This window comes from Microcebus murinus, chromosome 11 (assembly GCF_040939455.1).
Source record: "Microcebus murinus isolate Inina chromosome 11, M.murinus_Inina_mat1.0, whole genome shotgun sequence".
Classification (NCBI taxonomy): domain Eukaryota; kingdom Metazoa; phylum Chordata; class Mammalia; order Primates; family Cheirogaleidae; genus Microcebus; species Microcebus murinus.
In genome coordinates, this window is record NC_134114.1 from 18,608,143 (window position 1) to 18,632,015 (window position 23,873).

Here is a 23,873-nt window from a genome sequence, read left to right on the forward strand (position 1 = left end):
AAGGCTACATTAAGATGTAGGAATACATGAGATCCAGAAAGCTGGGTATCCAAAGTGAAGGAAAAAAAGAAAAGCAATGTCGGGATGGCAGGTTTTCTTGACACAAGACATTAGCAAGCCCATGTTGGAACAAGAATACTCAGGGCTCTAGGACTGCATCTTTGGGTCTGTCAAGTTGAAGCTGAAAGCTATAAAACTGCCTACTAATAAATTTCGAGCAGCTGTACACACACCACATAAAAAGCACAAGCCTATAATATTTTGAAAATATAATTTCTAAAGAAGATCTATAATATTCAACAGTTTAAAATAATTACATGGGAAATAAAATATCTGTTTTTTTCTCTTTGAGCTTTGCAAGCTGGGGTAGGTATGCTTTATTATAAATTTTGGCCCACAAGATCTAATTTTTATATAATTAATGGCTAAGCATTTTGAAAATCACACTTTAAAAAATCAAGTTTTTATTAGATAATAAAAAATCTTAGATATACTTAGTGCTACAGTGAGAGTGCTCTTGAGACAGAAAGCCAGAGGGGGAGACTGACAATGTTGAATATTTAAGAAAACACAAAACAAAACAAAACAAAACTTTCATATGGCATAGAATTTAAATTTTCAAGGATAGTCAACGGAGAAAACTAGAAAAAAGTTGACATAATTATATTTGGGAAGAATAGAATGAGGTGTATAAACTCCATTTTCCTTAATCATGAAAGGAAGCCAGTAGGTAATGCATAAAAACATCTCAATAAAGAGCAAGGAGATATCATTGAGAGTTGTAGCTTAATCCTAGATGAACTAAAAAGAGTAACTGTTTAAAGTTATTTTCTGTGAGGATTAGAATGGGAAGGGTGCCTGTTTTTACACACACAAACACACACACACACAATTAATACTTTAGTAAAAATTATTTCTAAAAAATTATTAATAAAAAGTATCCTGATATTATACGTGATCAGGTTATGATAAAAAGTCTCCATGATCTTCTCTTAACAGAGAGATAAAGAGACAGAAAAAGAGAGAGAGAAAGAGGAGGGAAAGAACGAGAAAGAAAACAAAAGAAAAAAATGTTTCTTTGTCCCATGAATTTTGCTGTCACATAGATTTCACTGTGAGTCTTGTGATATTGTCTCTGGGAATTTTTTCTCCCTTTTTTTTAACTTTTAGCTTGGACTTTGAGATTGCTTAATTTGTAGTCTTAGGCACATACTTAGATTCTGAAAATCTGTCTGCTTTGAACTTGCCATTGTGGTTCTATAAAGTATCCCAAATTATTTATTATTTCATTTAATTTTATGATTGATACAGAGACAATGTTCATTACAAGGTGTATTTCATTTTCATTAGGATTATTGTTATTCATCTAATTTTTAGTACCTTCAAGAATTAAACGGAAAAGCAATCATGCTCCATTGGTTGACAATATAATGAGCCTAAATTTTGTAATTTTATTGACGATACAATATAATTACATTGATTATCTATCAGTCCTCTTCCACAGTAATTTGTCAGAAAGAATATAGGTGAGTGGTGTGTGTGTGCGCGTGCATATATTTCTTTTTCCTAAAGCATACATGCACATGCATATGTTTATTTTCCCTAAAACAAAAATTGATTACATGGCAACTTCAGTAATTAATTTATTCAACAAATTTCTTTTTTTCCCAACAATTTTTATTCAGTACCCTACCTATATAATTCGATACTGCTTTGTCCGGAATTATGTTTATGCTCAGAAGTCTTTTTCAGGGCAAGATTTATTGGGTGGGTCTATTTCAAAATTGAAAAGTGTATTTCTATATTTTAAATGTATGAAAGAGTGATTTATTCACACTTTTTAATTTATTTCCAAGACTAGTCTGTGAATACAAGTACCTTAGTTTGTCAAGCAAACTGAAATGACTTTAGTTGAGAGCCAGCAAGTTTTCCCTCCAACGGTGTTTGCCACATAGGAGGAACAGTAGCCAGGGGACTCTAAAGAGGCATAGATTGTTACCAATACACTGACAAAAGCAAAGGACTGCCTGTCACCCAGGTTAAGTTTCATTTGCCCTTAAAGGCACCTATTTGCATGCTCCTTATTTTTTATCTTACAGTTGATGGAGCTTTAATTATGTGGTATGCTTTTCTATCAATTCTAATTTATAGTTGTTTTAAATTCATTTCCAGGTGTCAGATTGAATCATCTGTTTCTTCTTTAATGTTTTAGGGTAGATAAATATTTCTTCCTGGTGAGTATGTTCTTAGATTGGTTATTCGCTTAACCAGAAAGGCGTAAATGTGAGAAGGAGAGAGGTAACTACCATTACTTATCACATACAGAAAGTTATATTGAGCAGGTACAAATCTAGAAGGTAATATTGCAAAGACATCCTAAGGATTGAGCAAAATACATATGGATACAGAAATAAGTGCATGCTCAAATTGCTATTAACAGCCTCATACAATAACTGTATTGTCATTATTAAAGATTTCAAACCATTTTTTGATGTATTTCCAGTTTTTCAGTGTTCAAGACTGATATTCCTGGTCACATGTTCTATCAAAAATTTGACCAATAGGACCATACACTTAAATATTAAGAACACTGCTCATTTGTGTACTAGCATTAGGAATAATTGATGGCTCGATGTGAGAAAGAGACTTTAGAAGAAAGATATAAGATAGATGAAGTAACAGATGTGACAAAGTGACTTCTTTAATTAGAACAAAGGAAATGTCAGAAATCAACTGGGAGGGTGACGAAGGCAAATTACTTACCTCCAGGTTTTGAGCTTAGCAACAAATAGCTGCTGTTTTATTTTGTTGGGAAAAGACAATAAGGTTCAAAGAGATATAATTTGTTTTTATGCTTTGTTCTCCATCCTTGTTGCTATTCACATTTACATAAGAACTCTCCACTCACTTTTTCAGAATTGAGATAAAAAAAAGGTACCCACATATATGAATCAATGAAAGAATTTAACATTAGCTTAATTTTTTTGTTTGCTTTGTGTATAATCATATTGTAACATCTCTATGCTGCATAATAATCTTGAACAATACTTGCTTTAAGAAAAAATGACACAATTATGCACGTTTATAAACCATTCCATTGTATAATGTTTAAAAGATGTTTTTTAATGAGCTTAACAGGAAGAAATTAAAAACAAGATAAAGCTCCTTGGAGGGAACGGCAGAGTAGTTAAGGAAATTATGCAATGCTAAATGGGCATTTAGGAGAAAGCAGAGGAGAGTTGAAAGTCACACCAGAGACTGAACAACTACTGAGGGTTTGGAATTGAAGACTCTTACCAGAGGAAAGACAGCAACCCAAATTTGTGAGCACTGGAGACATGATCACCAACTTAGCTCTGGGCGTTTAAGTTAAATTAGAGCAAAACGAGATACTGCACGCTATCTTGGTTTCCTGTTTGTGCTGCTGAAGAAAGCAACATGACAGAGCTTTTAGGGAAGCTGCCATTGATCCCCAGAGTCCAGGGAATCCATCTTGATACATTTCTTTGAAACTGTCTCCATGTTAATTGGCACCACTAGATACACACAATTGCAGTATGTATAAACATAAAAAAGCATATAAGATTGGGGGAGAATAAAATAAACCTTCAATTAGTCATTTAAAAATGCATTACTTTGTACCAAGTACTCAGTCTCTTTACAATGTGTCTAGCCTGAAATTATAGATGTACTAAAATTCTGTAACAACAGCCTAATTTATTAGCATAGGTAGTTTTACATCTGTATTTCTATCTCTATACCTACTCAGGAGTATTGTCCAAGTTGTTCTAGAGCAGTGGTCCCCAACGTTTTAGGCACCAGGGACTCGTTTCATGGAAGACAGTTTTTCCACAGACTGGGGGAGGGGGTGAGGAGGGAGAGGATGGTTTCAGAACGATTCAATCTCATTACATTTATCGTGCAGTCAAACCTCTCTGCTAATGATAATTTGTATTTGCAGCTGCTCCCCAGCACCGCCTCAGCTCCACCTCAGATCATCAGGCATTAGATTCTCATAAGGAGCACCCAAACCAGATCCCTTGCATGCACAGTTTACAGTAGGGTTCGCTCTCCTTTGAGAATCTAATGCTGCTGCTGCTCTGACAGGAGGTGGACCATATGCCCTCGTGCAGGAGATGGGGAGCAGCTACAGATGAACCTTCGCTTGCTCACATCACTTACCTCCTGCTGGGTGGCCTGGTTCCTAACAGGCCACAGACAGGTACTGGTCCACAGCCCAGCAGTTGGGAACCACACTTCTAGAGGATACTATAATATGGAGAGAATCTGAATCAAACCCATTATGCAAAATGCCTAATAGTTTACTCCAAGGCAACTTTCCACTGGAATACCTGGAACGTTTCAAGTGGGTTTTTGAATAATTTCCATGTACATGATTTCTCTTAGAGAATTATAGATTTCATCACACATGGAAAATTACTTATTTTCTCAGGTTCTGTCACTAAGCATTTAGTCTCACTGAGATTGTACATGTCTATTTTCACTAGCATGTCATCTATCCACCTCATATTGACATAGTGCACTTCACTAGCTACTGGATAGTTATACCATCTTTCTGCAGGCATCTCAACTCAAGATGTTCAATTCTAATTGAAATCCTGCTCTCTCTCTTCAAACAAATGCTTCTGGTAGAAAACTGGAAGTACCTTTTTATTGATACTCTTTCCTTTTATCCCTCAAACCTTTTATTGACCTGGTTACTAAATCCTGTCTGAAATATATCTCAAATCTCTCCTTTGCTCAACACTAGTTCAGACTCTTGTCAACACTTGCTCTTACTATCCAAATTGTGTGCTTCATTGCTACCAAAATAATTAGTCAAAATAAGGAACTGTGCCTGATGCTCTTCAAAACAATGATTTTTAGATAATATATGTAGCATTATGTCTTTGTAGCCAACCCTCTTCATGATGCTAACACTGCCTCATCTCTCATGATCTTATCTCTAATAATCCCTGCTTTGAAACAAATTATACTCATTCCACTGTAGGCCACCTTTATTCATTCTGTTCTCCCTAACAAAAATCATTCCTCCTTTCAATTCCTGCTTGTTTTTTTCTACCTGGAAAACTCTTATTTATTTAAAAAATGGTTTTAAATAATTTTATGTTTCCTGATCCCCTTATACCTAAAAGAGTTTATCATTTTATGATTTAGATAATTATAGCACTAATCTTGTTGCATTATTCTCCAATTATATGTGTGCATACATGTTTATGTATACATATGTACATATGTGCATTCACATTTATACATATATTCATAAAATCTATATATGTACAGTTATATGTCACTTAATAACAGGGAAATGTTCTGAAAAATGTGTCCTTAGGTTATTTCATTGTTATACAAACCTCACAGGGTGTACTTACACAAAACTGGATGATATAGCCTACTACATACCTAGGCTATATTGTATAGCCTATTGCTCCTAGAATATAAACCTGCACAGCACATTACTATAGTGAATACTGTAGGCAACTATAATGCAATGGTAAGTATTTGTGTATCTAAACATATCTAAACATAGGAAAACTACAGTAAAAGTAGGGTATTTTAACCTACAGGACCAATGTAGTATATGTGATCTATCATTGACTGAAACATTGTTATGGGGTACGTGACTGTCTATATATAAAAGCTAGCAAAAAAAGAAATGAGACAATGAATATAATGAAAACTACACTGTATGAAACTGTGTGTGTTTGTGTGTGGGTGTGTGTGTGAAAGAGAGACAGAGAGAGAGACAGAGAGAGGGATTGTGTTTATATACTCTATCAAAATTGAAATTATTGTGAATATATCCTGTATCTTATTTCTTACTTTAAGAATATTACAGTTTATTATAATTGATTATTATTCCTAGCATAGTTCTAGCATATAGTAGGATTTCAGTCAATGGTTAATAAATCGATGAATGCTTTAATAATATGATTTCTTTGTAATTCTTTCAAACTATAGGCATTGGACCCATGAAGAAAAATCCTACAGATATTTGAGGGTATTTTGGTGGTCGCAGTAGAAATCACACTGTATCTAGCCAATATAAATATTAGAACAGACCTTTCAAATGTAAGCATGTTCATTTTTTCCATATAATAAAACAGGGGAAAAGAGACATTTTTAATTTTATTCCCTTCTTTCTTCATGCTGAAGCATCTTCCTTGGGGGTATACCTGACAGTTGCTCTAGTTGAAAAGTGCTTGATAATTTTAAAATATGCAAATCAGCCTGGGGCCTACATTACCTTGGGATCCTCAGTAGAGAAGAGGTTGACTCTATTTACAAAGCGAAAATCAGCACTTATTAAATCAAATCTCTCTCGTACCAGGCAGGGATTATGGTAGTCTCACAGCTCACTGAGTGTACGTGTCTTAAATCCCTATGTATATCATATTGACATTTCCTTGAAAGACCTTGTCTCATGCAAACTTGTTTATCTGCCCAAGCAGTATAAGGATCCCAGAAAAGGGGTCAGTGGTGTTTGGTCCACAGGTATCACAAAAGCAAAATATGATTTCCTTGTCTTTATATCAAAAGGCACAGACAAGAATTCATCTTGCATTTGGTCCTGTAATCTATATACAAGTAGTGAATCACAGAATTAACTAAAAGTGGGATACACCAAATAAGATAAAGAGAATTTTTGATGTACCAATTTCTTTCTTGATCTAGTGCTTAGCAGCAAAGATTTTAAAGCCAAATCCCTAGATCCCCAACTTTCTTCTTATTTATTTCCTAGCTATAGAATCATGCACAAGTGACTTAAGTTTATATGATTCAGATTTTTAACAAATAAAAAGGGATAGATAATTATATTATCTACCACATGCAGATGCTGTGAAGATTACATGAGTTAATATGTGTTATATTTTATAGTATTTGATACTTGCTATTCCAATGCCTAATAGTATTTTTTTATACTGCTGCTCTGGTTTATTTATTTTGGGCAAACAAGATAATCCATATTTAAGTAATATAATGGGCTAAAATCAGTAGCCAAACAAGCATGCATAGATATGAAATCTATTTCAGGCTCCAGGTGATTCTTGAATTGTCTACAATTGCTTCTGAATTGCCTTGGTTATACTTATATGTGATTTTTAGAGATAATTTGGTAGGAAATATAAAGAGTTGATATTCAAATAGTAAAGAAATAAAGACCCTCTTAAGTTTATTTGTATGCTGAAATGTCTTCTATCACCTATAATTTACCATAATAAATATTTTCCTATAAGTGAGGAATTTTATATTAATTTTCAGAGCTAACATTAACCAAATGGTAAAGGACAACTGTTCTTTGTTACTACTCTCAATAATCCATGGGGAAAACACAGCAGGAAGCAATAAATTCACTCTTTTGAGGGCACTTAGGATAGATTTGGATGCTTATATAGTAAATACCATATCAACTTCTCATTAATTTGATATTGATTATCTATACACATAATATCCTGCATACAAATAAGAGAGTTGCTCAATCACAGAATGACCTTTTGCTTGCAGTTTATGAGAATTTTTTCCCTTCATAAAGGTTCAGCTAAACTGACATTATATAAATTTATATGTTATTCGTTTGACTCCCACTTGTCACCCTAAGCTGTGTGCAAAAATGTCTGTGAGTCAGTGAATGTACAGAAGCATGTTTTTACAAGAGCTAGGTTTCTAAGGAGCCCATTTCCATTGTTAAGCAGAATGTGAAAACAATCTGCTCTCTCTGCCTTTTGTCTCTGTAATAGAATGTATGGGAAAGCACCCACCTCCATGTAAATAATAAGCTGTGGTCTTTTTGAACTACGTTGCTAGGGTTTTGCAGCTCATTTGTGGGTTGGAATTTTTTGCTTTGGACTCAGTTGCTTAGCTCCCTTCCTTCTTGAGTCCTACGGCTATATTGACCATCTATTTCCTTCAAGAACTAGAGCCACATCCTAGGCACCAACCAATTTGTTGGGAACCTGACTGCCTGCTAATTGCTTTTTTTTTCTTTGAACGGATTTGAGAGTCTTATACAGACATTCTCTGTAGAATTAAGGCAAAGATGCTTGACTAGACTGTTCTCAGTAGGTTGAATATCCGTTAATCATTGACTCTGGACTGAATAAAGACCAATATTATATCCTTTCCCCAGGAATGTTTTTCTAAAGGCCATTTTGAAACAAATCTCGTTGTCCCACTTGGTTTTCCCTAGCCCTGCAATGATCACATTCCAGTTAATTTAGACCCTTCAGAGACCTTTTACATGGTCTATATTTTTATGATTTTATAATTTTCCATGTTTTGATGATTTTAGAGAAATAAAGAAAGAAATGGGGTAAATAGGACCAAAATATTCAAGTGGAAATACCAGGCTGATAGATTTAAGGTATGGAAGTGTGTTTTCTCAACATTAACACAATGAAACTTAGCAAAAGTTAAGATTTATTGAATCTTTGGCTGGAGAGAAGGAAAATACACGCTGGAGTCCTTGTGAATGGAAGTGTTAATTGGTACATCGGAGGTAAACGCATTCATTTTGTTGTGGCCCTCATGGTCAGATCTCTCCAGGTTTAAGGTGCTTTTATTTCATCTTTGGTTGGCCATAAAAGAATGGTGACATGGCATCAGAGCAAGGAAAACACTTAAATTAGAAACATGAGACACAGTCTTTGAGGAGGAGAAGGGAAGAAATCCATATCTATTGAGAACCTATTATATGTTACCGTTACTACTGAAGACATTTTATTTATGTGACTTTATTTCTTAATTGTAGCACTATGAGAGGTAAGTATTATGCATGTGGGAATCAAGGTCCAGAGAAGCTAAATTGCCTAATTTTATGCATTTTCAATTTGTTAAATTGTTTATGTCTCCTCAGAAAAGCCTTCCCTATTTATCCTTCCTAAAATAGCATTCCTGTCCTTCTCCAGCCCCTTATCCTGCTTTGTGTTTCTTTACAGAATATATCACACATATATATTTATTTGTTTATCACATTATTGTCCACATCTTCAAACAGAAGCTCAGGTCCCTTGTTGGTCACTGAACCCTAAATCCTGGTTAAAGCCTGGCATATAGTAGGATTTCAAAACTTATCTGGTGACCCATCCTTAAACCAAGACTTTTCTTTAACTACTATAAAATATTTCTTTTCTACTTTATCTTCTTGTCTATCCCAAATTCTTAAATTGTAGGCATTATTTCTTGGATGTTTTTCCTGCTTTGATTCGTTAATGTATTACCCGCCAGTTTCTCTTTTAGTTTTCTATTTCAATTGGGAAAGATGGTGCACAATAATTCTCATTATCCAAATTCCACTAACTGCTGTCCAGGCTTCATCTTATTAGACTTCTTAGAAACAGCTATCACTTTTCATCTTTTTCATCTCTTGTTATTTTGTTTTCCTTAGTACTTTCCAAATTACAAAAATATATAAAAAATACCAATATAAACAAATATTAAAAGCAACTAGTATTTCAATCAACATCTAGAATAAGCCTCACCATCACTTTGAAATATGTCCTTTTTCATTTTTCCTGCACAGAGTATGCTCTTTCTTAAGTTGGTAACTCTGCTAATGCCCAACTTCATGAACTCTCCTCATTCTGTGCTTATGGCTTACAGTGTTTTAAAAAAGGAATTAGGTAAAGAGATGAATTCTCTGAAAAAGCTTCCACTGTAAGGAGTATATTCATTTTGCCAATCACCCCAGATATAGATGAGTGCTGTTCTTCTATACACCCATTTCAATGTGTACGTAGTTCCTTCATGGCACTTGTATTGTATTGAAATATTCCTTCTCCTAATAGATGATAAGCCACTTATAATAAGTAATCAAGATGTATTAATTTCCCTTTCTTTATTGCAAACACAGTGCCTGTAACTAGAAGGTAAGCTATAGATTTCTTCTTCAATTATTGTTTTAAAAAGTAAATCACTTAAAATAACACAGATTTCTGAAATAATTGCCACATAAATGTAGTTTTGATAAAGAAAAATATAATTTAATATCTAGAGCAAAAGAGCAGGAAATACTTTTGGATAATAGTTTTAAGGTGCACCCTTAACCACCTAATCTATTGACTCCTTTTTAGAATCATACTAATATGCATATGGTATATGAACTTTTACCTATTTATACACATTTGAAACCATGAGATCATAATGGTAACTTAGATCAGGAACATCATTGTGATTTTGTTAATGCCAATAAAAAAATTACAGTTTTCAATGTTCTTTCTTCTGCATGTAGAGCTCTCTGAAATCGTATCTCATGAATGTGCATACTGTTTGTTGAGTTCCAGCCACATGGGCCTTCAGTTGTTGGGAGACCCCATTCAATTTTCAATCTCAGGGATTTTCACATGCTGTTCTTTCTGCCTGGAGGATTTTTTTTTCCTCTTTGGATGGCTAAGTCTATTCCATATCACAGTGTTCTGATGAAATTTCACTATTTGAATGAGACCTTCCGTTAGTCTTCCCCTTCCCTCAAGCACAAACCCTTCCTGCCCTGTAATTGCTCACATGTTACTCTTTTCATCCAGGATTAAACCAATACCTTGTGAGTATACAATGTAAGTTTACATGTATATCATCTTCCTTCCTTGCTTTCATGAAAGGTGATAAGGACACAAACTAGGGCTTTTTTGACAAACATCATATACTTATAGCTAGTTTCTAAAATAGCATTTGGTACAAGACTGATCTCAATAAATATTTTTAAAAAAATGAACTGAATTTATGATTTCACTGAAATCATATAGCAATTGTTCCTCATATATCAAAATTTCTCAGCTAAACTCTATTGGCATATTGATCCAGATGATTCTTTGTCATTTGAATTGCCAGGATGTTTAGAAGTATCGCTAGCTTCCACATACTAGATACCAGTAGTACTTAACAATTGACAGAGCAAAAATTTCTCAAGACATTGCCAAATGTCCTCTGGAGGGCAAGCTTGTGCCTGGTTGAGAACTATTGTTAAATTACACACAATAAGATAAATGAAAGAATAAGGCAGGGCATTTGAGTTTTCATTTCGTTCCCTGGCCCCTCCAAATAACTGAGATTTTGATGTAGCATATTGGGAAATATTAAATTTGGATCAGCCTAACTGAATGAAATTACGTTCTGACCCTACTTTTATAATATTGAATGATAATAATTATTATAGAGCAGCACTGGCACAAATCAACATTTTTGAACACATGATATACTTAGTATATTAGTGCCAGCCACTGAATCAATTCTTCATAGGCTTTAAACTAGTCTTACATCATTCTATGAAGTATACATTGCTATCCAGTGTCACTGGTGACCCTGAAAAACAGAGCAGTCAGTTTGACCAAAACAGAAAAGCTCTCATGTGAAGATCATTGGGACTCATGTAAGACAACTCCAGGGTCACCTGCTGAGCTGTTCAATATGGCAGCCACTAGGTAAGCACTCTTATGTGGCTAGGGACTAGAAATGTAGCTAGTTTGAACTGAGATTTGATGTAAACAGAAAATACTTGATATAAGTATAGCACTTACAGGGGAAAAAAGAATATAAAATATTCAACTAAATTTTATATGGATGGCATATTTAAAGGGTAATATTGGGTTAAAGAAAAATATATATTTGAAATAAATGTCTCCTCCTTATTTTAGCATTTAAATATGGTTGATAGAAAATTTAATATTGCACATATGGCATACAGTTTTGGTTGGCATCATATTCTATCGGACAGTGTTGGTTTGCCTTCTTCATCATTTCCACCCTGAGCCTCTTTTTCTTCTCCTGTACACTGGGTGTAATATTAATAATAATGGTTTATAGGGGCCGGCGTGAGGTTTCAGTGATATATTACATATATGAAAGTTTTCATAAACTGTAGAATTCTATCTGACCCTTGGCTTTTAATTAAGTGGTATTAGATAGGAAAGACTAGTTTTCTGGATATTAGTTGATTTAGTTAATCAAGTAACATTCTAATTGCCATGATTAAGTGTTCACAATAGTCAGATAAGGTTGCAAATATTCAGAACAAAAGAAGATAATTTAGAAAATAAAAATCCATAAATTATGTTTCCTTCTATAATTTTAAAAAGAATGAGATGAGATACAGCATGATTTAAAATTTCTCTACATGTATCGCACTATGCATTTGAAGTTGGACATGGATTTCAACCCACCTCTGCCATTAGTAACAATTTGGCCTTAACATGTTTAATCTTTGCTTTTTCATTTGCGTTAATAGAATGGAGATTATAATACCCAGCTGACTGAGCTGTTATGATTAAATAAGATAGGTCAACAAATAACCTAGTACCGTGTCCAGTAAAAATTCCACTCAGAAAATTAAAGTTATGCTGCTTCTTTTGATTATCACTATTATTATTACTACCACTATATTATGTCCAGATTCATGTAATGTGTCTAACAGATGACAATCATAAATTCCCAGTAAATAAAAGAAAGGAAAATATTTGTTGAATGAATAAAGAAGTCAAAATAAATAAAAAAGTAAATAATGAAGATGAATTTTCATTGGATATTATTTACTTTAAAATGTTTTCTTATTTCATTAGAATATATTAATTTGCTTGTTTAATGTGCCATTTGTAAATGGACTGTATATTAGATACACATGTAAATATGTTCCTGAGAATTTAAAATATAGTATTCCTCGTAATGGGCATTTATAACTGATAAAATACATTTTTTTTCAGGAATAGCTTTGCTCATTGTGAATTATGCAATCCATTAGTTATGGTTTACTCTCTTAGATTTGCACTGTCAATTTCTTGATAAAATGCTCATGCAAAGAGGTGGTCAAAAATACATATAAAATGTAAAATTTAAATTTAAATTGTGCACATGACTTTAAACATGTTTGAAAGAACTATAAAGGATTATTATGGGGTTTCTTTGCCTTGCTGAAACACGATTATTTGCAAAGAACATAAGCAATGTCCTTCCCTATGTGTTCTGGGGCCTGAAGCTATACCAGCAGACCTGATGGCCATGTACTTTAAATATCTAACAGAACAACCACCACAAATACATGGGCATATGATTAGACTGCTCAAGAAATTCTACCTGAATTTATAATATTTTCACATACATTATTTGAAACAATTTAATTCAAATCATATACTAGTAATGATCAAAGATAAATAAAAATAGCAAAAGAAAGAGGTAAAATGCCTTTAAAGAGTCAAAACAGGGATTTCATAGCCATAATTCCTTCTCAGCAATGGTCTTTAGTATAAAGATATGAACATCAGAAAAAAGCTACCACCTTTTAAATTTTAATACTTTATCACAAAGGTATTTAACCAAAGTAATAAAATAAACAAACTAAAATCAGAGGATTAATTTAGAGGTTAATATTCAGCAAATGCTAAAAATTAAGGTCATAGACCATACTAGAATCTGCTTTTTGTATCACATTTCTAATGACACTAAATTCTATCTTAAAGTACAGGATCTTTCAGAATACCAGGAAACTGCGAGTGTCTGTTAAGGCCTGATATCATCCTGTCCACAAGTAGACATGTAGTCTACTGAATTTGTACAAGAAAGGAGAGTAAATGCATGCATTGTATGGTTAGAAGCTAACGGTTCTTAACCTACTCATAACCTATTTTAAGAATTTGACAGGTGAATTCAAAATAGGTCTATACATAGATCAGGAATACAAAGTGTTTGAGTATGGTTGCCATTCCTCATACAGTGAAATTAAATGCAAGTCTGATTAGTTTCTAAAGTTTTTCCTATACTCTCCTTTCTGGAAGATTCCTTATAATATATCAATTTAGATTTTTATTGAACATTTTATCCTCAAGTTAGAGTCATCTTTATTAAATTCTAAGTAAAACAAACATTTATTGTAAAACTATGATTTAGTTTGTTTTCCAATAAAACATTATTTGTTTTTGTTAACTGAAAGAAATTAAGTCTTAAATTACAATCAGAGATGCAAAGTTCTCATTATAGAGAGATTTTGGGATCATAGGTCTTCATGTATCTGAATAAAATATGCCTGAAATATTGAATTTTATCTTTTAATAACTCTGATTCATGAGCATATAATACCCTTTCTTCATTTTTGTAGCACATTTTCAATGTGTTTTCAACTCAAATGATTGATAAATGCTTTTCTTCTTTTTCTATTTTTTCTCTAAATTTTTTGCCCTGCAAAATGATCATGAAAAGGCACTTACTCTGGGGAAAGCGAGGTGGATTGTCATTGACATCTGTCAGCGTGATGTTCACTGTGGTGGTCCCCGATAAGCCTCCCATCTGGCCACCCATGTCTTTCGCCTGGATGACCACTTGGTACTGTTCTCTGTTTTCTCTGTTCATGTTTGGTAAAGCAGTTCTGATGATACCTTGAGAAAAGACAAAAGCTTTTGTTATCCTCATTGAGTTTTCAGTTATTATTTGACTAAGCCCACAAATAGTATTCATAAACTAATGACTTTTTGAAAGACAAAATATGTCTTTGTTATTAATTTTTATTGTCTAGAAATTATAAAAATAATTATGTGTAAATCTTTTATAATTTGTGTTGTTTTTCTAATTCCTAGCAATACCTAACACATGTGATGTAGACCCATATGTAAAAATACCAAAACAGCCATGTTTCCATTAGCTCAATCAATCATTTAACTTTGAGTTTTTAAATCTTTACCAGTAAGTGTTGCATCATCATTCATCTGTGAGTATTCATGTTAAGGTTTTGCTCTTGTTCTCCCATCCTCTTTCTACTGATAAAGGTCATAGAGATGATTAAATTAACAAACAGCAATTCATTATTCCTGACCTGTTTCAGGCTCCACAGAGAAATAGGGCTGCCCTTGAAGTATGCTGTAAATGACTCTGGCGCTGTTCCCATATGAAGGGTCATCGGCATCTGTAGCTGTGACTTGCACCACAGAAGTACCTGAAGTATCCAAATTCAGCTTAGTTCTGCACAGTACCAGAAGGAGGAGCAAAAGCACTGGTTTTCATTGAAGACTTGAATGATTTTGGACTGTAATAATGACCTCTTAAACTTTGATATATAATTTGGATAAATACACACACACACACACACACACACACACACACACATAGTGTTAATACAGGTAAACTCCGAGTGCAACCACATGATATGTATTTAATAATGCTACATTCTTTCGGAATATAATAAATGCAGTCACGTTGCAAGTGCTCAGGTTTGATATTTAAACTCATTTTCACATAATAGATTTGTTTCGTGTAAAGGACATATCTAATCACAAAGGAGTAAGTATATTCTTCTTTCCTCCTCTCCACTAATTAACTCTAAAAATAATTAACATCTGCTCTAGAATACAATTTTATGAATAGATTAAATTTTAATTTTAGAAACAATCCAAGATGTTCCCAAGTTCCATGAACCAGTAAAATCTATTTAATAAAGTTCAAGATATTTAAAAGGGCTTTATATTATAGTAAGATGACTGCCAAAAGTTCTTGGGAGTTAACAATGTAAATATTAAATAACAATCCCAGAACAATGCTTTTGAGAAATGCAGATTTAAAAATTTGTTATTATAACTGTTACAAGTTTAAAAAGTATCCAAATTGTTTAATCAGTTTAAACAACTTCGCACACATTTGAGAAGTGTCCATTATTCTACTAAATTCAAAAATATGTCTCTCTAAATGTTATCAGTGCTTCCTGATGGTTTTAATTGCCTGTCATTCTATATTTAACAAAAAAAAATATTAAAGCGGTCTAACTTTCTTTGCCTACAAATACATCTTCCATTTATATACACTAAAAATGGGAATTATATTTTCTTGAATGCTATAGTTTTACTTTTTTCATTCCTTCTGTCTTACAAGTTCTACAATTTAACTTTGCAATTCTGTATTAGTATGGTATTGAATGTGGGGATTCAACTGGTTTTTTTGAATATGAGATTTATGTCAGCTGAGTTTTATATACAATATAATAAAAGGATTTTTCTTGATAGTTAAGAAATAATTATATAATCTAATCAATTCCATAATTTGAAATATGTAGATAATCCAGATAAAGTCTTCAGGTAAGTTATGATTAGAGTATGAATATAAAGACTATATTACATTGATGGGATTCTAAACATACTTACAATATGTTTATGGTGAAGATTTTACACAACTTTTATCCTAATCTATGTGACAAAAAATTACATCTTTATAGTTTTCTACTGAAGTTCAATGATATTTTCTTGAGTTTTGAGGAAAGTATCTACATATATGTATTATAAAAATATACAAATCCATAGAGTAAAATGCATTGATCTTTTTTTCCCTGACTCATTGTTTCCTAAAAGAAAAAAAATAACTATATACTTTTGATAAAAATCAAATGTTTCAATTAATTGATCATATTATTATAAGGATTTCTTGATTTTTAAAAAATACTTTTTTAATAGAATACCATCATAAATGTTATAAATGAACTTACCTACAACAGACATTTCGGGAACACTAGCTGTATAAATTTCTTCTGGGAACGTTGGTTCATTGTCATTGATATCATGGATTTTGATCACAAACTCAGACTCTGGTTCTACTGGCCTCAGAGTTCTTCTATTAATAGCTTGTGCACGTAGAGTATAAAAGGCCTTTTCCTCTCTATCAATTCTTCTTGTGGCATGAATATCACCTGTTTTTTCATCAATAATAAAAAGGGTACCAGCTCCATCTCCAGATAAAATATATTTGAGTGATCCATCTCCTTTATCTTGGTCTGAATGAAGCTACGGAAAATAAAAATGAGTATATTCATGATAATGTCTAAAGGTACATAATGCTGAAAGAATTCAAAGAACGTCCTTCAAATCTGATCACTGAGCAATTGGGTCAGTTATCTCAGTTCTTGAAATGACAGTTGAATAAGTTTGATCACACTCATTTATATACTTTAAACAATAGGAATAGCATTGTATATATCAGTATGATTTTTATTCTAAATGGAAAAAAAGTTGCAAAAATAAACCAAGCTCCTCTCTTTGCTTTGCTTGGTAATTTACACCATTTTTTACGGGCAAGTAAATCCTGATAAAGATATAAGACATCAGTTTTGATAGATTAGTATAAACACTGCTCTTTCATATCTTTTTGTGAATAAAAGATTATTTTACTCTCATACTATACAGGAAATTCATCTCCTATAAACTTATTAATAGCTATTGTATTTCCATTGAAGAATTAGTGATATGTTGAGAACTGTAGGACATGCAAAGCTGTTTGAGACATAGCTCCTACTTTAGGAACCATACCTCATTTTTTGGTTCATACAATAGACAATAACTATCTCACAAATACTTGTGAGACTCAGAACAAAGGTACAGATAGATGTCCACATAATACATGTCTATATATTTTAAAGTTATAAATCAAATTAATAAGCTCTAAAATAAAATTTGTTTCAGCCTCCTACCTTGTCAAATCTATCTTCTTAAAAACCTCAAAGGACAAGTTCTGTGCAGGAACAAGGCAATGCAGTGCCTGTTTCTTGCCCTCTTGCCTGTGCCTATGACACAACACTGGAACTTCCAGAATCAATTCATCACATCAAAAAGCTTTGCATGCTATTGCGAGGACATCTCAGTCCAATGCACGTACATTCACAGTGCAAATGCTAGCTAGCCCAAGAGCCCAGGTGTCATGGGCAAATTTCATATATATTGTTTTTCAACATATGTCTATAAAGCTAGCCCTCAGGCTTAGGGGTGCATGTACCAGAAAGTTTCTATACCCTTTGGGTGAATAACCTGGGAAAAGACTCTCCTAGGACATACAAGGAAGCTCAGGGATATTTGGACAGAGAATAATTAGTCTTGGCTACCCTGAAGATGTTCTGGAATGGACATGAAGATTTCAGATGAATATTTCCCCCGTCCTATATGAAATTCTTACTCTAAAGGAAAAACCTTGGACACAGGAAGAACACAGTGTGTCTTTGAAAAACACAAGAATTATAAGTTTTTCTTTAGTTGTACCACCAATCACTAACATATTTTTATACGTTAGGATCACAGTTTTATCATTTGCAGTAAGAGATTATACTTTTAAATTTTTAAATTTTGTTATTTATTTTATAAGAAACAAAAAAACTGTAGATGTTCTTAATCTTTACAAAGCATTAGTTATAATAGGCATCATAATGGACATGTTTTATCTTTTAATAGTCACATAAAATGTAGAAATTTTATGTTAGACATTTATCTAAATAGATATGATTCTTGTTCTTCAGACTACTTACATCAACATACACTTTCATGTAATTAAATGTAGCAATATTAAACTGCTTCCTATTTTAAAGTAAAAATTTTGTTCGTTTTCTTTATGAGAACTTAAGTCAGTGAAATTTACTGTGAAAATATTTTCATATGAACATGTAAAGTATTTAAAGTAAATAAATACTTTCCATATATATCTAATATTTTGTATTACTAGTTATTGTTGGGTCTACAAAAGCAGTCTACTGTTTGGTTCATGTTTTGTAGTAATTAGCATTTAGCCATCAACTCTGTATGAAACTCCATTTTTCTGATTTCTGGATAAACCACTTATTATTGTAGATATAATGGATAAAGAAAACCCCCAATTTGATATGTACTTTGGTGAAAAGGATAAAGAAGTCGTAAAACAAATATTTTTTACTACATTTTTAGCTATTCATAAACAATAAAGCTGAGAAACTTAGGAAATATCTCCTTTTAACTAAAAGATCCTAAGAAATAATATGTGACTGTGTTGTATAGGGAACTACTCTCAAAAAGCCATAAGATTGATGCTTTTTAGTAACTGAAAATGCATATAGTTGCTGGGACACTTTTCAATTATATACATGTGCAACACAGTGGCAATTATCCAAATGACATATGTGAGCAGTGCGTATTTCTTGTTCTAAGGATCAAAATAATGGAAGAAAAATTTACTGATACTATCAATCATTTGATCAGATACTGTGGTTCACAGTAGACAGTTATGATGCTTATTGTCTATGTATTAAATAATTTTAATTGATAAATATTTGTTTATTCTCATATGAGCCAGGTACACATCTACAAGCAATTCAACAACTCTATTTTCACTTTATGGAAGAGTCAAACATTATTTATAATGAAAATTCACAGGACAGCCCATAAACTAGCCACCAGGAATGAGTGAGAATTTCATATGACACGCAAACTACCAAAGAATTAGTAGGAGTTTGAACCTAGGAAATTTTTACATTTTACAAAATTTACTTTATATCTTAGAAAGAACACTGGATGAATACATTAATAGAACATAGATTTGGGGTTAAGAAGGATACAAGCCAAGATGGAGATCATTAATACCCATTCTCCTAATCAGTTAACATGCAAAAAGATCCTGCTCAGATGGTAAGATTTTAATTTTTATAAAGCTCAGTTTTAGAATATAAATCACGGCAGGATTTTTACATTCACTTATACTACAGAGAGTGAAAATTAAATCTTATAATTGGACCACATACTGCGGGAGTTGCTGTCGGATTAGAAAATTGAACATGGTAGTAGGGAATCAAAGAAATGAGGGTTGCAAGTAGACTGTGGTTTTGAGAATCAGAAAATGAAAGGATTTCTATCTTTCCAATGGGAATATAATTAAGAGAAGCAAATTACACCTGCGAATTTATAGGATTTGATCCTAAGAAGCCAGACTTATAATAAGTTTTTCTTGTACCACTGGAGCTTGCGTTAATGATAATTTACATTTTAAAAAGTCCTTTCCTTTCTTACAAAGGAAAATAACTAAACAAGAACATTAGAATAAAGGATAAAAAGGCCCATATTTGGGGATCAGACATTAACCTAAATCTAATGAAAGATTTTCTTTAAAAACATATTTGATTAATGGACAATTAATCAATTACAGCAGCTATTTACTATAATAAGAGAGGCAGAGAGATGAATTTCCAGATCTTCTGAGAGTCAGGGAATTGCTTCCTCCCATAGATTATACTGGTGGATTATATAACAAGAACTAAGTATCAACAGGTGTGTTGATGCTATTGATTTCCTAACAGTTACAGAAACAGACCAATGGACAAAGTTCTTAAATTTCACTCTCCTGTCTAAACTTCCTGTTTTCTCTTTTAGTTTCTCCTTAATATTTTAATTATCTCTTACTTTGTATACTTTCTCTGCAGTTGCCTTGGTAATATCTCCTTCCTTGTTGTTTGTGTATGTGAGATACAATTTTATTTCGCTTTTCCAACTCATTTACTAAGTAATAATCAGACAAGGGTTAAGTCTCATAACTGTAGCTTTCTCGTTATTCTTCCCATTTTTATTTGGATACTGTGTATCAATATATAAATTTAATAAACATTTGATCGAACAAAATCATTGTTTATGTCGAGAAGTTAGCATAAATGGGTCATGTGCCAAAAAACTCACAGCAACTACCTTGGAAGAAATAACTTTTATATTGATTTGTCTTGTGCTATTTTGTGAGACATTAAGTTTTCTTTAAACATAGACAAAAATATTAGATTATTGTGGCTTTAGTTTCCTCAGTAACACCTGTTCTCCGGTGTGAAACATTTGTGTCACAAATTTTTAAGAAGAATTTTATGTTAATACTGACCTTTTCTTTCCTTGAGAAAAGCCTATTAAAAATTCACAGCCTGCTGTGTTCCTTGTAAATTCACAAGCAGATAAAGGACATGGCAAGATACATGACAACTAATGAAAATAGAACAACTGGTACCGCACTGCACATTTAAAAGTCATTTTCCTATTATTTATCTTTTTTCCTCAGATATGCTTACTTATAACTCATCATTGTATTTGCTTATATTGAGTAATTTTAATATCTTAAACAATCCATTGAATTTAAAGAAATATTTTAAACACAAATTATTTAATTAATGGTTGTAATTTGAAATGTAGTAGGTTTCTGATAATTTTATAACATCTCTTGTAAAAACACTCATTTTAAGATATTTGTATAAAATGAAGATTGTAAGTTAAAAGGGGTCTTGTGGCCTGTCTAGTTTAAAACATTTTTTAAGAGGAGGAAAAGGAGATCCAACCAATTGTTTATCACTGAGAAATTGAATAAAGATTATACTTCAGGATAGGGACTGTGTTTGTAGAACCTTGTTTTAGTCTGCTCAGGCTGCAATAACAAACTTCAGTCATGCACTGCATAATGACATTGCAGTCAGTGACAGACCACACATACCAACAAGGGTCTCATAAAGATTATAATACTATATTTTTTACTGTGCCTTTTCTATGTTTAGATATATAGATACTTACCATTGTGTTACAATTGCCTACAGCATTAAGTGTGGTAGCATGCAGTACAGGTTTATAACCCAGGAGCCTGTGTGTGTAATAGGCTATGCCATCTTACTTACTGTATGAGTATCCTCTGAGATGTTTGCACAATTGCAAAATTGCCTACAACACATTTCTCATAATGTATCCCTATTGTTAAGTGATACATGACTGTACCATAGACTGGGTGGCTTATATACAGCAAAAATAATTTTTTGGAGGCTGGGAAATATTAATACAAGATAAAGGTGCCAGAAAATTCAGTATCTAGTGAGGGCTCCTTTCTGGTTCATAGATGATACCTTCTAGCTGTGTCCTCACATGGAGAAAGGGACAAGGGGTCTCTCAGGCATCTTTTGTAAGATCACCAATCCCATTCATGGAGGCTGCACCATTATACCTAATCACCTTTTAAAGGCTCCACCTTCCAACACCTTAAGGTAAGGTTTCAACATATGAATTTGAGGAGAGAGGCACAAACATTCAAACCACAGCAATATTAATTCATGTTGGAGTAAATATTATAAAAGACAATCAAATTTCTATTTAAAAAGTACAGGGGCCGGGCGCGGTGGCTCACGCCTGTAATCCTAGCTCTCTGGGAGGCCGAGGCGGGCGGATTGCTCGAGGTCAGGAGTTCGAAACCAGCCTGAGCAAGAGCGAGACCCCGTCTCTACTATAAAATAGAAAGAAATTAATTGGCCAACTAATATATATACAAAAAATTAGCCGGGCATGGTGGCGAATGCCTGTAGTCCCAGCTACTCGGGAGGCTGAGGCAGGAGGATTGCTTGAGCCAGGAGTTTGAGGTTGCTATGAGCTAGGCTGACGCCATGGCACTCACTCTAGCCTGGGCAACAAAGCGAGACTCTGTCTCAAAAAAAAAAAAAAAGTACAGGGAGTTTAGGTAATTTATTACTAAAAGGATAACAGATGAAAAGCTTTACCTTATATTTTCATCTTTGGCTAGAAAAAAAATTAAACACCAATTTTAAAAAAAGAAAAAGCATATCTATCAATAGAAACTTATATTGCTTATATTGGCATATTATTTCTCTTTTGTAATATTGATAACCATTTTAGACACTGACAATTGGTATTTGGTTCCCTCCCAAAAACTAGAAAAACCAAAAAAAATCAGAATTATATTTGTAGAATGATATTAGAATTATATTTGTAATGGTTAGACTAGTTTCTTGAAAAGTAAATTTTGATGAATGAATCACAAAGACAATAACATTCACTACCTGGGCTTAACAATTTCTACTTTATAATACATTAACCTAAATTGTCAAAAGATGTTGAATTGATTCTTCCAATGTACAATGACAATTTTATGTCTGATTTTACTTTCAAATGGAGAAGGTATTTTTATTTGTTGAAAAAAAATCTAGAATCTGGCAAATACATTATGCTATTCTGATGGCATCAACATTAGCATAATGCTCTATTTGCTCCAGTGAGAAACATAATTTCCAATGGAAACTAAAGAATTGAATCAAATAACTTTAAATTTGCATCCAATAAAAAATACCAGTTAAGATGACCCAGCATCAAAAAGCAGCTGAAAATATGTTAAATCTGGCAAACACCATCTGCTCAGAAATAAATAAGTAGTTACTTATTTTGTTGTGTGGGGGGGGGGAAGGGAGAAAGGTGGCAAACCTTGAAAATTAGAGCATGGGAAGTTTACAGAGTAAGATTAGCAAAATATTTCTCCAGTGTAGTTTGAGTGTAGTTGGCTCCCTCCAGGGCACTGTTTTAATATTAATGATATAAAAATATACACAATTTTATGAATCCCAAAGAAACAATTCTTTCTTCAATAAAGGAAATGGGGAGGAAAAATACTTATTAATGAAATGGATTGTAAAAACAAATACAATAGTTAAAAAAAAACCCCATGTATATGATTTAGATTCATAAGTATTTTTCTTAACAATTTATTTCTGGGACCAGAGGAAAGTATAAAGGATTTAAATGATGGATGGACACTCATGTCTACATAGGTTAGTGCCTGACAAAAAATTAAGTGGCTAAGTGGTTTGTTTTTCACATTTGATGGGGTTCCTCAGAGATCTCCTTCTAGAGGAAAAACTTCAGGGGGGTCTGGATTAAATATAATAACTAGGAATTCCTCTTCCCACTTGGTCTTCCAAGACTGCATCCTATTCAAAGTTGGCCTCGTGCTCAGGGCCACCTTCACTGGAGAGTTCAATCTCGGATGATCCTAGAACTGTAGGGTCTTTTTGTGAAATTATTATGAATTACTTGAGACCATACTACTGGTTAGACCTCTTAGTAGACTGTGTCTTAAAATTCTATTAATAGAAGGCATATCCTATTAGAAATCCTGCTAACTCAAATCCTGAAATTTCTCAACTAGGGTATAATTATTTACCAGTACTAGAAAACTACCAAGAGTACATTGTAGACATTGACTTAATTTTTTTTGTAGACATACTTTCACAGGCATTATGTGCTTTCAAGACCAGCAATTTAAAATATATATATAATTCAAAGTCCAACAGTTTAAGTACAAGACTTAAG

General features: G+C 32.9%; 1 protein-coding gene across 1 annotated transcript in view; it reads right to left on the reverse strand.

The window, feature by feature from the left end:
• CDH10 (cadherin 10) overlaps positions 1-23,873 on the reverse strand; it is a 158,489-nt gene that overhangs the window by 32,196 nt on the left and 102,420 nt on the right. Inside the window, exons 3-5 of the mRNA XM_012765179.3 lie at positions 16,466-16,760; positions 14,810-14,929; positions 14,208-14,375 (exon numbers count right to left, since the gene is read on the reverse strand). Of these exons, the coding sequence (XP_012620633.1) occupies positions 14,208-14,375; positions 14,810-14,929; positions 16,466-16,760 (583 nt within the window). The remainder of the gene's footprint in view (positions 1-14,207; positions 14,376-14,809; positions 14,930-16,465; positions 16,761-23,873) is intronic.